The 17,502-nt window shown below is 36.5% G+C and overlaps 1 protein-coding gene across 1 annotated transcript in view; it reads right to left on the reverse strand.

Annotated features, from left to right (window-relative positions):
- Positions 1 to 17,502, reverse strand: part of EML6 (EMAP like 6) — a 540,560-nt gene that overhangs the window by 341,870 nt on the left and 181,188 nt on the right. The window contains exon 16 of the mRNA XM_053712691.1: positions 10,988 to 11,081. Coding sequence (XP_053568666.1) covers positions 10,988 to 11,081 — 94 coding nt within the window. The remainder of the gene's footprint in view (positions 1 to 10,987; positions 11,082 to 17,502) is intronic.

The following is a 17,502-nucleotide window of genomic DNA, read 5'->3' on the forward strand; positions in this document are numbered from 1 at the left end:
ACTTAGCCAAACACAGGAGGAAAGGAATTTGGGAGTAGTAATAGATAACAAGCTAAAGATGGGTGCACAATGCAGGGCAGCGGCTTCAAAGGCTAATAAGATACTAGCATATATTAAAAGAGGCATTGATTCAAGGGAGGAAAGCATAATTCTGTCATTATATAAAGCCCTGGTAAGACCTCACCTTGAGTTTGGAGTGCAGTTCTGGGGACCGATTGCTAAAAAAGATATTGCAGAACTAGAAAAAGTTCAGAGAAGGGCCACAAAGCTAATAAGGGGATTGGAGAAATTAACCTATGAGGAGAGGCTAGCCAAACTGGGTCTGTTTTCTTTAGAAAAAAGGCGCTTGAGAGGTGACATGATTACTTTATATAAATATATTCAAGGCCCATATACAGAGATGGCAGAAGCTCTGTTTATTCCAAGGAAATTGTTTCTGACAAGAGGTCATAATTTAAGGTTGGAGGAAAGGAGATTTAATCTCCTGCAACGGAAACGTTTTTTAACTGTAAGAGCAATAAAATTGTGGAACTCATTACCAAAGGAGGTAGTGAATGCCATTACCATAGATACATTTAAAAATAGTCTGGATAAATTTCTGTATATAAACAAAATTCATGGATATGATTGCTAGTATTAAATGGGTCACATTTTAATGGGGTTATTTAAGCTTAACTGGAGCTTTTTGAAAGTATTTTAGATTTGTATAGGTTGAACTCGATGGACTTCAGTCTTTTTTCAACCTTATCTACTATGTTACTATGTTATGTTACTATGTTACATTAGATCTATGGTATAAGATTAGGTTTGGTATTCTTCTAGCTTTTAGGATATAAGTACTATGTAAATATGATGCTCATCTAGTTTTCTGTTCCTTTATAACTAATTACCAAGCTTATCAAGTATAGCTACTAATACACATTAGATCTATGGTATAAAATTAGGTTTGGTATTCCTCAAGCTTTTAGGATATAAATATTATGTAAATATGATGTTCATCTAGATTTTTGTTCCTATATAACATATGTTTATATATAGTACAACTAAATATGTTGAATCAATTTATTCACAATATTAGAGAAATCCAGGCTATGTATAATATCGCTTTAAATTTTTCTAATTAAAAGGCAGGCCTTTGCAGGTGCACAGGTAAGCAGTGAACAAGTGCTGTTTCAGCACAAAACATGTCTGCTCTGTGCATCTGCACTTTAACCTGGATTACAAATATGTCCTTTATAGGATTCTTATGTTTTTTGTGTCCCAATAAAATTTTGCATTTTTTATTCATTGTGGGCTTTTGAGCGCTTTTTTCTCATCTTGGATGTATACATATATACAAAAGTGAGTACACCTCTCACATTTTTGTAAATATTTTATTATGTCTTTTCATGTGACAACACTGAAGAAATTACACTTTGCTACAATGTAAAGTAGTGAGTGTACAGCCTGTATAACAGTGCACATTTTCTGTCCCCTCAAAATAACTCAACACACAGCCATTAATGTCTAAACCATTGGCAACAAAAGTGAGTACACCCCTAAGTAGAAAAGTCCAAATTGGGCCCAATTAGCCATTTTCCCTACCCGGTGTCTTGTGACTCGTTAGTGTTACAAGGTTTCAGGTGTGAATGGGGAGCAGGTGTGTTAAATTTGCTGTTATTGCTCTCACACTCTCTCATACTGGTTACTGAAAGTTTAACATGGGACCTCATGGCAAAGAACTCTCTGAGGATCTGAAAAAAAGAATTGTTGCTCTACATAAAGATGGCCTAGGCTATAAGAAGATTGCCAAGACCCTAAAACTGAGCTGCAGCACGGTGGGCAAGACCATACAGTGGTTTCACAGGACAGGTTCCACTCAGAACAGGCCTCGCCATGGTCGACCAAACAAGTTGAGTGCACGTGCTCAGCATCATATCCAGAGGTTGTCTTTGGGAAATAGACGTATGAGTGCAGAGGTTGAAAGGGTGGGGGGGGTCAGCCTGTCAGTGCTCAGACCATACGCCGCACACTGCATCAAATTGGTCTGCATGGCTGTCGTCCCAGACGGAAGCCTCTTCTAAAGATGATGCACAAGAAAGCCCGCAAACAGTTTGAGGAAAGACAAGCAGACTAAGGACATGGATTACTGGAACCATGTCCTGTGGTCCGATGAGAACAAGAAAAACTTATTTGGTTCAGATGGTGTCAAGTGTGTGTGGCGGCAACCAGGTGAGGAGTACAAAGACAATGGTGGTGGGAGTGTCATGGTCTGGGCCTGCATGAGTGCTGCCGGCACTGGGGAGCTACAGTTCATTGGGGGAACCATGAATGCCAATATGTACTGTGACATACTGAAGCAGAGCTTCAGAGACTGGGCTGCAGGGCAGTATTCCAACATGATAACGACCCCAAACACACCTCCAAGACGACCACTGCCTTGCTAAAGAAGCTGAGGGTAAAGGTGATGGACTGGCCAAGCATGTCTCCAGACCTAAATCCTATTTGGCATCTGTGGGGCACCCTCAAATGGAAGGTGGGGGACTAACATCCACCAGTTCCGTGATGTCGTCATGGAGGAGTGGAAGAGAACTCCAGTGGCAACCTGTGAAGCTCTGGTGAACTCCATGCCCAAGAGGGTTAAGGCAGTGCTGTAAAATAATGTTGGTCACACAAAATATTGACACTTTGGGCCCAATTTGGACATTTCCCCTTAGGGGTGTACTCACTTTTGTTGCCAACGGTTTAGACATTAATGGCTGTGTGTTGAGTTATTTTGAGGGGACAGCAAATTCACACTGTTATACAGGCTGTACACTCACCACTTTACATTGTAGCAAAGTGTCATTTCTTCAGAGTTGTCACATGAAAAGATGCAATAAAATATTTACAAAAATGTAAGGGGTGTACTCACTTTTGTGAGATACTGTATATATATATATATATATATATATATATATATATACATATATATACAGAGAAAACAGATGCAGTCACCGGCAATTTGTTCGTTACTTCTTTATTTGTAACCTTTCGGATATTACCTCCTTCATTAGACATGCAAAAGTTGTAACAACAACTTACTTACCAACACCATGACTTATAAACAATCTCAAGTGCTACAGAGCCGAGCCGCAACCAGAAGGGCCACTCCCACCGGCTGACGTCCTCAGGCCGCGACTCAGGATCCGTACTCCCCAGTACCTAGTGCATCATCTTAATTCAAAAAAGTGATCTAACAGGAGAATCAAAGAAGCAACTAAAGGAACAAGCCTAGTACTAAATCATCCACTAGTGTGATAGTCAATCGCGCCGTATACATCTATAGTAAGACTGTCAGCCGGGTTGTCATAACAACCCGTATCAACACCAACAGCTGACGTCATCAGTAGAACAGAGGCAGAGGTGGCCACTATCGAACAATCATAGCGCTTCAATTCTAATCATGTATACTCCATATATCAAATAGAAACAAATGAAAACATCAGCTAAAGGAAATAGTAACAAGGCAATAATTAGACAGGTACTATAATTATAGTACTAACTACAGTAATAACCAGAGGTTCATTCAGGTTAGACAGGGAGACTCACCTAACAAGAGGGAGCCAATAATAGGTATAACCCCATAATAAACCTCAAGAAGCGCACAGTCTAGCACATATGTACATCCTAAATCATAAAGTAAAGCAATGACATATCGCTCATAAAGAGCCTAAAACCTACAAATGGACCTAACACTATAGTGGCACTAATTATAGCAAAAACTAATAAAAGTAAATGATGAAACTAGAACCCTATTTCTATATCATTTAACTAATTGGTACTAAGGATTCCTAAAGAAAATAGTGCCAATCTAAATGGGAATTGAGTCCTTTGGGTGCCATCATCCCCAATCTGAAGGTCCATCTCGCTTCCTTCTGGAGCAGTATCTTCCCTCTATCACCACCACGGGGGAGAGGCAGGACATGGTCAATGATGGTATACTTTAAGTCAACAACTGTATGGCCTTTCAGGACAAAATGCCTGGTGACAGGTTGTTCTGATGTCCCCTTCTGTATAGCCAACCTTATGGCTGACCAATGATTGGCCATTCTGGTCTGTAAGTCATCCATAGTTTTTCCTACATAGAACAGGCCACATGTGCAATGTAGGAGATAGAATATGTGTGTGGTTGTACAGGTGAGCCAAAATTTATGCTTGAATTTCATTTTCATCATCGGGTGGGTAAAGTACTGCCCCATCTGCAAGGCACTGCAGGTGGTGTAGCCTAGGCACCTGAAACAGCCAGGTTTGGTTGTTTCCAACCATGTCTTCCTCTGGTAACTGGATTTTGGGTCAGTTTTGACCAGCATATCTCTCAACAATGTTGCTCTTCTATATCCAATCCATGGAGGCACCATCTGACTGAATGGAAGGGTATGGTCACTTTTCAGAATGTCCCAATGTTTATCGAAGGACTCCCTGGTGTCCTTCTTGTCACTTGTGAACGTAGTGACAAAAGTAAGTTGCTCCTGCACTTTATTTGTCTTGGGGACATTCAAGTCCTGTAGCTGTTTATCAAGTACTTTTTGTGGGTATCCTCTCATATACATATCTCCCAGTTGGGTTAGAGCTTTATCATCAATTTCAACGGAATTTAAGACTAAGGGAATATTTCCCAAAACAACAGGATGGGGAAAAAACACTCAGACCTGTCTCTAAATTTGATCCCACTAGCCACAATGCTAGTATAAAAACATTTTCGAGGTTGGTACATACTGAGATGGAGGCATCGATCATGAGGAACTACAATAACTCACATAATAACCTGACTCATGCTGAGAGAATGGCATTGAAGGCATTATCCAAACAAGCATCGATTGTGATCCGCCAGAACAACCAGGCTGACAGTCTTGCCATACACGTATACAGCGCAATCGACTATATCATACTAGTGGATGATTTAGTACTAGGCTTGTTCCTTTAGTTGCTTCTGTGATTTGCCTGTTAGATTACTTTTTTGAATTAAGGTGATGCACTTTGTTTTTAGTAGGCACTGAGGAGTACGAATTCTGAGTCACTGCCTGATGACGTCAGCCGGTGGGAGTGGCACCTCTGGACGCGGCTCGGCGAAGGGGGTAATACCCTGAAACGTTACAAATAAAGAAGTAATGAACAAATTCCCAGTGAGTGCATCCCTTTTTCTCTATCTGGATTCATGTCTTGGAAGCACCCAGGGTGGTTGTCTGGAAGAATTGTGCTGGCCCTCTACCTTTATATATATATATATACACATACATATACATACATGATTATATATAGGTATAGATATATACAGATATTTATATGAATATCTATTTAAAAATACATACATGTGCAGAGCAATGGAATGTGAAATATTTATAGTAAATACATAGTTAAAACCTTTATTAACAGTGAATATTGCATAAATATGTTTTTACATGTTTTCATCTACTTAACGGCAAATGGCTCCAATGCACTTCTATAAATTTATGTGTTTATACGTATATATACAGTATGTCTGTAAATACATATGTACACATACAGTATATGTATGTATCTCTATGTTAAAGCTGTTAGTTCTTTTAATAATGGAATATCACCATAAATATTATCCCAGCAGTGTACTCCAGTTATGTTATATATATATATATCCTAGGTTACACTATTATTTATTATATTTCAGCAGTAACCTCCAAACGATGTGGGTATATACTTACACAACAATAATTCTAACTAAAATTTAACATTTAATCCTTAGTTCTGATCAGTTAATCTTTATATACACATTGAATACATTTATGTAGAAAATAGATTATGAATCAATTATATATGTCTATGCTGTTAAAATTTTCTATACAAAGCAAACCATAAAATATATTTCTATAAATTAACCTTAGCTCCAAATGAATCGCCTATTAAAATATCACAGATGAGAATACCAGAACAATTATAATTAGCCAGCAACTCTGATTCAATAAGTCTGATGGAATTACCAGGGAAATAGAATTCACTCTTTTCGACTTAATATAACCTAATATACTTCACTTAAGCCCAGAGATTGTTACACAATACTACCAATTTAACAAATACCAATTAATCTAGCATGAAATAACTTCTTATTTAGCCACAATAAAACAAATTCTAAAATATATCACAATAACTGCAATTAACTTATAACATAAATATATATAAATCCTTTCTTAATAATAATATTTAACAACAGTGCACTTACTACCCTAGTCTAATCAATATTAAATATAAGAATAAGATACCTTTTAACTCACAGCTGCAGCTATACTATGCTATAAAGAATTTCTTTGCTAAAATCTATTAAAAATGTAAAATAACTATTAATATATTACAAACAAACCAGTATGAGAATTCAGCTTTTCCAGATAAATTATTTTCACAGTCATATAAGAGGATGCAAAAGTCTGGAAGTAAATGTTAGGCCCAATTTTGTCTTACAAAACTCTGTGTATTTCCAAGGCAGCAGTTTAAGTCAGTAAGTCAAGTTAAGCAGGATCCACCAGCATTTAGCCCCTTTTTACTTCCTGTGCAAGGGTTTTCATCTGTCTGATAAAACCCACCTCTTTTCTAATCATTAGTGAAATTTTGGATACGCCCTTAATCGAAGCTTGTCCCTCATTGGCCCTTTGGTAATGCATATGGAAGTCCAACCCCCACGGTTGAACATTTAGTAAATATTACAGATACATATTCTCTTATATGTTTTCATTAAATACACTTATATTTTCCAGTATCAATAAACAATACGTTCAATCTATATGGGACTATTTAATACTACTGAATATGTATAATTCAAAACCAAACATGAGTATATTCCACTTATAATATACCTATAAATATATATATACTTCCTATCGGATTATATCATATATATATAATCTGTAAGTAGCATTCTGATGTGATTAATTATATAGTCATTTTAGTAAGTAATTATATGCTTGATTAACTGCTCTTCATGGAACCATAGCATTTAATATCCTGGTTTATCATATGTCTGAAATAAAAGAAGCAGTGTTATTATAGTATACAGCAGCTAAAGTATTATAGTATAGTATAGTAGTATAGCTGTCTGAGATTTGTGGATTGTGATCCAGCATGGGATAATTATCTTTCCTGTAAACCTGTTTTCCTGGACCAGACTTTTGGGCTCCTTTCCCCCAGGGGTCCTAGGATGAGTCACTCTTTAGGCAGGAAAGTCTTTGTGTGAGATCCCGTTGAAGAGACCTGCCTTCACTAATTGAACAAATGTTTCCCTTGTGTCCTCATTGATGTCTTAAACAGTGAGGGGATAGTCTGCTGTGGCTATAGCCCACTCAACTCATGTCAGGGGAGATATTAGCGGACATTAAATATTAAATTATGTGACACATATGTAGTTTATTTAATGCTACTCACAGGTACCCTGAAAAAGCCCTTTGCCTGCCTTTTTTTTTCTAACACATTTGCTCTCATATCTTTCAGCCCTTATAACTTTTGTGTGCAATATTTTTTAATAACTTTTATTAGATGGTGTTATTATGAGTGTAACTGTACTTTGTAATGTATTTTTTATGTGTTTTTTGCAACTTTTTAGCTTCGCGAGACAATTAACTAGAGCTCTGAGGTTGTGGTAATCATTCTAGCATAAATCGCGATTGCGCTCACACGATCACGTTAACTTTCAACTCGTAATATGAGCGGTAAGCCCGATGAGTGCAAACCCTTGCAATATACCCCTAATTGCTCAGGTGCAAACGTTTGCGCTCCACTCGTGATCCAGCCCTAATTCGGGCATTCAGTACATAACCAAATGAACAAATGGGAGCCTGCACAAATTAAAAGAATAACAAATTAATGTATTAACAAAATCCATTAATACATTCTTTATAAATGATTCTTTTAATAAAAAGAAAAATGCAATATAAATGTACACAGGCTACAGCCTTATGCTATTAATCCCTAAACCACCACAACCCCATCACAATACAGCTCCTACACTATTTAACCCTTAACAACTGCTATCGCAATATAAACCCACTACTCTATTAACCCCGAATCTTCCACAACCCCAATAACAATATAACACCCTACACTATTAACCCATAAACCACCAGATCCCCCATCCCAATAAACCCTCTACACTACTTAACCCATAAACCGCCACTACCCCCATTGCAATATAATTCCTATACATGCCTATGCTATTAACCCCGAAACCACCACATCTCCATCAGAATAAATTCCCTACACTATTAACCCCTAAACTGTCACAACCCCATGCATGCATGTTTACACATATGAAGACATAAATATACATGCATACACATATCCCTTTTAACCCTTTAAAACCTTTTTATCAATATTTAAATTATATTTTTATGAAAAAAGGTGTATATATGAATTTAATACTTTATTTTAGAATGTTTTTAATGTGCTTTGCGCAACTTTATTTTTAACCACTACACTTTACTTCAGGTCTCAAAAACAGAAAAAACAAAGCTCACTCAAATTCAAAATTTAATTATAAAACCATAGTTATACAATATCCGCACTTACAATCAAAATAGTAACCTCAAGTGTCCGATAGTGTCCTCCTGTTGCAGTTTGGTTTTAAAATAATATTTTGAATCTGAGTGCGCTTTGTTTCGTCTATTTTCTGCTAGATTTGCATTAGTACCGGCTAAGGGAAAACCAGTGAGGAAAAGCCGCATCCGAGACACCGGATGTCAGGCATACTGGATATTGGTCAAGAGCATCACTAGTGAACAAACAAGCGTATGCTTAGAAGGACTACTAGTGATAATTGTTTTTTGCCATCACAAGTACAATTTGTTTTAGTGTGTTACAGTGTTGTGTCAGATACTGTGTAGCAAATATTTCACATTCTGTTGACACAACTTCTTTTGATTTATACTATAATTTATTATTGCCAAAGAGAGGTGTTTAGCGCTCATATATACCCCCTCTGCCTTTGTAAATATTCAAGCGCAGTTTCAGCTTTCGTTCAGATGCAAACTATAACTTTCAACTTATAATACCAGTGCTATTTAGTGCGGTCAAGATATCCATTGAAAGTATAGGTTGTGCTAGAATAATGTCACCCATGCTAACGCTTCTCTGGTAAACGGGATTTACTATGGACTTGCAATATCAAGTTGCGTGCCAATGTTAGAGTGGTCCAGCATTAACAACAAATGTTTGTTAACGAAATTCGCCCGAACGGAATGAAATGTCTAATGAAAGTCAGACGACCCAGAAAGGGTTTTAAATGTGAGAATAATTGAATCATCCAAAACAAGACTTTGGCCGATGCACATGTATGAAAAAATATACAGCCTACATACAGACCATATAAAGCTTCTTAACAGCTGTGCAAAATAATTTTTAGCGCACAAAGCAATCTAGTTAATTTAAATATATAATAAAGTTACTGAAGAAGTAAGTCACTGTAACGCTTATACCCATCCAGTGCTGAAACAGCTAACACTGCATTGTTGGAGATTTGTCTTTGTTTCCTAATGTGTAATATTTAAATGCATGTAGATAGAACAGTAAGAAATCAAACGATTTATTATTTAAAATGGACATAGATTTTCAATAGCTCAATACAATTAACCCCTTGGCTGCTAAGCCATTTCCCACCTGTGTGCTAAGCTGGTTTTGAGCTTTTTTGTTGCAGTTCAAGTTTAAACACTTTTAAAAGTAAATTTTGTGTGAATAAACTATACAAATTATATATTGGGTTTTTTTCAGCAGACGCAGCAGATTCAAAATATACTATTATTATATGTGTATGAATCATCAGGTTTAAAATAATGTGAAAAAAAGTATATTTCTTTACTCCTGACTCAATAAATAATAGTATGTAATTTTATTTTTCTAAGTGCTATCATCAAGACCTGTGTGAATAAATATTTGTAGTAGGTAACCTGTCTGAAATAAGCAGAAATTAAGAACACTTCACTGTTTTCTCCACTGTTTTATTGCAGGAATGTAAATTTGATAAATTATCAAAAACAGCATCTTAGAATTTACTGTATGGTTTTCAGCAATTAAACAGTTCTAGCCACCTGAGAAATTAAAATGGGCTACAAGTATTTCTAGCATGAATTGGGGGTGCACAGCAATTAATGGAATAAGTTGCAATGCTTAAAAAAAGAAATTCTAAGCAAAGTCATATTCCACTTATTATTACATTGTCTATTGTTGTGCTAGCAATACATGCAGCCCCTCATTTGATGCGCCAAGGGGTGTACTTTCCAAAAATGTGTACTTTATTTAATGTATCTTACTTTCCCAGGTTTCTACAGCTGTCTGATTGCAGACAAAACCCATAAAAGTTGAAATGCTATTTTTTTAGACAATTTCAAGACTGCCATGTCTGCAATAAAACAGTTCTAGCCACTTGGAAAATTAAAATATGGTACACAAAGCACACATTTGTAGAAATTACACCCTTTGGTGCATCAAATGAGGGGCTACATGTATCTCTAGCACATAATTGACGTGCACAACAATTAATGGAATATGGTGCTTTGCATACAGCATACCTTCTTTTTTTTTTAAGCAAAGAGCCATATTCCACTTATTATTACATTGTCTATTTTTGTGCTAGCAATACATGTGGCCCCTCATTTGATGCGTCTTGGTGTGTACTTTCTAGAAAAATTTAGTTTATATACCATATGCATCATCAGTGAAGGAATCAGAGTCTGAACTCCTAGAGAACTCAGCTGTTTCCTTAGCACTGAGACGCTTAGCCATAATTCCCTTTACAAAATAAATAGATATTTTGAAAGGAATTATGTTGTTAGCACCTGAGCTCAGAGCCATCGTTAGCACTTAAAGGGTTAAAGACAGGTACAGCAAAACCATACAGAACAGTACAGAAATATTTGAGGACACTACTCCAGTTAGAGCTTATAATCTTACTGGTTGTACATTATTTATGGCTTGTCCCATACTTGTGAGATAATGAAAGTATTTTGTAACTCACCGTGTTGTTGAAATTTTTTCTCCTTTTTTCCAGTCCCAAAATACGATAGTATGATTATCATCCAGGCCAATGGACACCAGACTTTTACCATCGGCTACAAAACAAAGATTAATTAAATAACAGTTACATCTTCCGTATAAAATCTGAGAAAAAAAAGAAATAGAAATAAAACAATAAATGGGAAATACCTTTTTAATATAAAAAAGCAATACAACTACTGAACTTAAGTTGTGTTAACATTTCTTTCAGATGATTGGCTAGTTTGCCTGATTACATAACATTGGATATGTTTTTGTATTTGTGTGCTCGTGTACTGCACTTCATACCAGCTTCCCATTTATTCTACAGTTTGCAAAGTGCAGCTGGAAACCATTATCTAGTCACATATTGTGCTATTCTGGGGAGATCGCAGCTTAATTACAGTACTTTAACTTTCCACAATGCAAATAAAATTATGCTTTATAGAACATCCGTAAAATGATGATTAAAAGAAATGAAGCTTTACAGCACTTACACTACAGCTCCTTTGTAGCAAGTGAGCATTGACTGCATTAGTCATATTCAGTAGCTATTACTGCAGCCCTATTTGTATTTATGGATTCCGTTTATATTTTTAAATTATAGTATAATATAGTTAGGTAACAATGCATCATCTTACATGTGTAGATTTTCCTGTAAAATGTATTAAGTCATCAGTGCTAATCAGGGTTCAAGTTGAGCGGGAAAGCATAGAAATGGAGTTCCTGCACTATTTTTGCAGGAGGAACTAAGTTCCCCCTGGGAAGAGAACAAAACGCTTCAGTAAACACTGCTGCTGCTGCTGGTGGAAGGAGCTGGAGCACAGTCTGGTTAGAGGGATATTGAGATCCTCTACTAATGGGCAGTAACACTTCCTACAAAACAGTAAATGAAAGCCTGTCAGTGGTCCTGCTGTGTGAACACCCCACACTGTGCGGACAACATAATGCTTACATTTCTGTGTGGCTTGCTCTCAGGTTATTTAGCTCACCTCAGCAGAAATAGAACTAGAGTCTGGAGTTGCTTTTAGGCACAGAGGTCTCAGCCCACCCTCTAAAGGAAGAAGGGGTGAGGAAGGAGGGTGTGAGGAACTGAAGCTAAACTGGCTATGCACCATGTGAGTTAAGTATGGACACCCTGGATCTTGACATTAAACAACACGTGTGTCTAGTTTAGCTATTTTAAAGTTGTTTTGAAAAAAGTTCAGTGTTTCACCAACACAAAAGTGTGTTTGTCAAGCAGGGAAGAGACATTCCTTCCAGCATCCTGCTTTCTCTCTGGAATTCCTTTTAGTTCCTCCAGAGATAGCTAGGATGATGTTTGCAAGGGAAATACATATGTACACACAAAGGAAAATAGTCCTTGCAAGTAAAGGTGTTTGTGAAACATCTTGTAATAGGATAAGCCAATTACTTTATTTTTGTACCAATAGTATGTGCAGTCTATCAATGTTGGTGTCTGTATGCCTATCAATTTATGGTCAGCAGGCCAGGTTTCCATGCAGAATGCTGACCTGTGCAAGATAATGTATTTTCTGCAGATTCAACCATACCAGTTTCATCCCAAAGTACAAGGTGACCTGTTTTGCTTTCAGCTTTACTATGCCCTAATGCCTCCTGCTTTCTCTGTCAGTGTTACTTGCTACACTACTTGGAATATGTGTTAATGGTAAAACAGTATAATTGTTTCTTACTGCAGAGTGCACACACAAACCTTATCAAGATCATGATATCAGATGTTTATATTACAGAGCCTTACACATCCTGAGAGTCAGGGAGTAACATTTTCTAAAATGTTGGTTTATTCAACATCATCTATAAACAATTGCCCCTTCAAAAATGTCACCCCTGCTATTTAAAAATGTAACCATGGGTGTTCATCCTCAGGCCCAAAGGCAATCATTCAGCCCTTCATTGGTTTTACTTTGCTTTTATTAACCAGAGTGTATAAATGATATACATATAAATAGGGGGGTGGAAGTATTGGTGAGTTCCCACACTTATTTTTTTGAAAGATTTGACCCCTGGTGCTTATTACTAAATGCATGAGTTTGGAGTCACACATAAGGCAGTGAGTCTAGAGCCTTTACTACTTTATAACACTTTTAAACTATTGGAGAAAAAAAAAGTTTTATATACCAGTGACAGATGATGGACTTTATTAATGTCAAATCAAATAATTTAATAATGAAAATACTGTCAACTTAGAAATAAGTATATTTAAACAATGTTACAGATAGTGTGTTGTACAACATTTTTAAACTGAAAGTTTTTAATCAAAAAGATAACAGAAGCAAAATTGTTTCTTTTAAACCTTAAAGGGGCATTATTATTTATACATTATATATATAAAACTGATTTCCCCTTTATGTTTTCCAATGGCTTGTTTAACAGCTGCAGAGTATAAAACATATCAGAAATTGCTCCTTTAGGTATATTTTTATATATGTAATAACTGGAGGATTTGGCTCAGTGAAACAATGAAACAAATTAGATAATAGAAGTAAATTACAAAGTTGTCTAAAATTATGTTCTCTATCTAAATCATGAGAGAATTTTTTGGGGTTTCATGTCCCTTTAACTGGCAACTTGTAGTGCAATGAGCACATTACTACTGCTTTCGGCTATCTATCAAAAGTATAGGACGCAATCTGGATTTATTTATTTATTGCGCTACACTTGTAATCTAGGTTTATTTATATTTTGCGCTCCACTTGTAATCTAGGTTTATTTATATATTGTACTCCACTTGTAATCTAGGTTTATTGATATATTGTGCTCCATGTGTAATCTAGGTTTATTTATATATTGTGCTCCAATTGTAATCTAGGTTTATTTGTGCTTTTTAATTCACTTTTGCTACAAATATCTGTTTAAAAAGCCAGTACATCTGTCAACACTTTTTTTCTCTTTCCTTGTAGCGAACAAATTAATGTATAAAATGTCTTTGAGAAGCACCACGACGTGAAACGCGTCAGGTGACGTAGATCGAGTGCTACTATCCCACACTCTTCTGTGTATGTCCATAAATTTGTACATTTTTTACGCTTTACTAATAAATTGTTCAAGTTTTTACTTTTTAACTAGTGCGGTCTCTGAAATTGTTGCCATTTTTTTGCTCACTCGCTTTGGAAACTCTTTTGCTATTATTAATGTTTCGCCACTTAGCTCTGTTGTGAGCGTTTGGTGTATCCTGCAACTGGAGGAACACCAGCTGCCTTCCCGCATGTGAGTGATTGTTCATTATTACCATTGGAAGTCTCACTGATATGTGTTTTATAAAATAAAAAAGGACATAGAGCATTTGGTTACCCTTAGTTTGAGACAACTTTTTACACACCATTTTTATGTTTATATTATATGGCATTACATAAAAGCCAATATAATGGCAAATCAACATATAGGCCGACATGTACTAATCATTGTGCAGACAAGTGTCTCAACCGGATACCTATAATGTCAAGCCTTATGTAGAGTATGCATTCCAGAGCAATGTTACGTTACAATGCCTGTCTTGATTGCTGCTAATATATAAACTATTCTCCCCCCTCATATTTGCTTGCTAGCTTGAAAAACAGTAAACAAAGGCAGACAGCAACTCAAGCAGAGAAGCAAATATATAAACCGTTTGCTTGTCTGTCTAGCTTGTTGAAGTGCAAGTCACTGTACACAACTTTGCAATCAAGAGCAGTCTACCCATCACGGATTCAATAGGAAGATGAATCATTTCTAAATAATATATGTTCAATATGGAGTCTCAGGGGCCGATTTATCAAGCTCTGTATGGACCTTGATGCCCCTGTTTTCGCGCAAGCCTTCAGGCTCGCAGGAAACAGAGGTTATGAAGTCTAAAGACCGCTGCTCCATAACTTGTCCGCCTGCTCTGAGGCCACGGACAGAAATCAACCCGATCGAATACGATCGGGTTCATTGACACCCCCTGCTAGCGGACGATTGGCCGCAAATCTGCAGGGGCGGCATTGTACCAGCAGTTCAAAAGAACTATCGATGCGCGGCAGATATGTCCGCTCACACTATGATAAATCTACCCCAAAGTCTAGTATTTATAGATGAAAGCAGGGGTAAAAGTCAAGAACGTGCAGAAAACACACACAATAAATGTGGTATTAGGGAGTCCCAAGGAATCAAAATAAGTTTAAATACTGCACACACACACACAAACATAATTACACAGAAACACTATTAACCTTTCAAATTATTATAATTTTCCAGCTACAGTGGCAAATACATTCTGCACAGCTTGGCTCAATACATCAACAATCAATCTTTAAAGGGACAGTTTTGTTTAAAAAGATAGATAATGCCTTTTCTACCCATTCCCCAGTTTTTCATAACCAACACTGTTGTATTAATATACTTTTTACCTCTGTGATTACTTTGTATCTAAGCCTCTGCAGACTGCCCCCTTATTTCAGTTATTTTGACAGACATGCATTTTAGCCAATCAGTGCTGACTCCTATGTAACTCCAAGGGCATGAGCACAATGTTATCTATATGGCACACGTAAACTAACATCCTTTAGCTGTGAAAACCTGTCAAAATGCATTCAGATAAGAGGCGGCCTTCAAGGGCTTAAACATTTGCATATGAGCCTACCTAGGTTGGAATTTGAACTATGAATACTAAGAGAACAAAGCAAATTTGATGATAAAAGTTGAAAGTTGTTTCAAATTACATGCCCTACTAGAATCATGTTTAATTCTGACTAGATTGTCCCTTTCACTAGGGCAAGATTAATAGAGGATACTCAAATAAAAAAGCAATGCAATTTGAATTCTCAGTCAGAAAAAAGATGTTTCATGCCCATGAATCTTAGACTTTAAAGACCATAGAGTCCATCTTGATAGGTTTACATGCACAGTAACTAAAATCATTGTAATGTGGATGGAAACAATTTAATTGGAGTAGTCCTTATTTTATTTATGTAGCAATTAGACCTGGATAGGAATTTAATATTGCCTTAGTGCATTGACATAATTCAATCACAACAGTCAATGTGGTCAGTCTTTCCTTTAGTAATTGAGTACTATATAAAGCTGTGGTACTCCTGTAATAAGAGGAAGTTTTTGGTCACAATTAACAAGCTTGCAATGTCAAGTGCTTTTTATGACTCATGTCTTAGCTGGTTTTTACAACCTTTTCAAGAGCACACAGAGGTGTCCAGTTAACAACCAGGGAACTGTGTGGTCAGTTATCTGAATGTCTTTTTCTACTAACCAAAGAATACAGAGTAGTCTCTAACTTAAAGGGACACTAAAGTAAAAAATTAACTTTCATAATTCAGATAGAACAGTTTTAGGAGACTTTACAATTTACTTCCATTATGACATTGTGCACAGTCTTTTTACATGCACCATTTCAGAGGGAGAAGCGCACAGTGTATACATATATGAGTCTGTGATTGGCTAATGACTGTCACATGATACAGGGTCCCAGCAAACTGAAGTAAATTTTTAAATTTGTCAGAATTTTTTTTTTACTGCTCAATCAAAATTAAAATGAAGTGCTATTGCATTGTCTTTTTATTATGCACTTGATTATACAATTCTACTGCATTTAATGGCCCTTTAATGCAGATCTGTTTGACAATATATAATAGTAATAATGTAGTTTTGTGTATTCCTTATCCTCATATTCTTTTTTTTTGTCCTACTGGAATAGTTATGTGACTCACAACCTCCTGGTCTTCTGCCTACACATGACCATGACTAGGAATATGACTGCTCTTTCTTGATCAAAACCTCTGTCTTAGTCCTAAAGGTGATCACTACATTGAATCTGAGCTCTGTAAGCTAATTTGCCTTTAGCAACTAACAATGTTACAAAAAGACAGATATGAAAAGCATAGAGAGTTGGTACACCTGTGAGCAATGTTTGCTAGATATCTGTCAGTAATAATGTATGTAAGATTGTAAGCACAAGATTATTAATGGCTTATTGAAATACAGTTTGATTATTCTAGTAAGATGAGATTCAAAGTATAATAAAAGTGCTGCAGAAAGGCTAAAAAATAAAAAGTCTACAAACTGTATAAAAACTAGAAAATGATGTATGTACATATAGGGGCATATGTATCAATGTGCGAGCGGACATGATACGAAGTAGTTTATCATGTCCACTGCACATCGCTACACATCGATAAATGCAGACAGCATTTATCATTTCACCAGCAGTTTTTGTGCAATGCCGTCCCCTGCAGCCACTAGCAGGGGGTGTCAATCAACCCGATCGTATTAGATCCGGTTGATTTTTGTCCGCCGCCTCAGAGCAGGCGGACAGGTTATGGAGCAGCGATCTTACGGAGCTTGATAAATATGCCCCATATGCTGCTTATGTTCATGTGTGTGACTTATGTTCATATATGCTGTTTATCTTAGAAACATTGAAACACAGAATTTGACAGTAGATAAGAACCAAAAGACCAATCAAGTCTACCCATGTTACTATCTTAGGATAGCCTTATGTGTGAATTATTT

Source organism: Bombina bombina, chromosome 4 (genome assembly GCF_027579735.1).
Source record: "Bombina bombina isolate aBomBom1 chromosome 4, aBomBom1.pri, whole genome shotgun sequence".
In the NCBI taxonomy this organism is placed as follows: domain Eukaryota; kingdom Metazoa; phylum Chordata; class Amphibia; order Anura; family Bombinatoridae; genus Bombina; species Bombina bombina.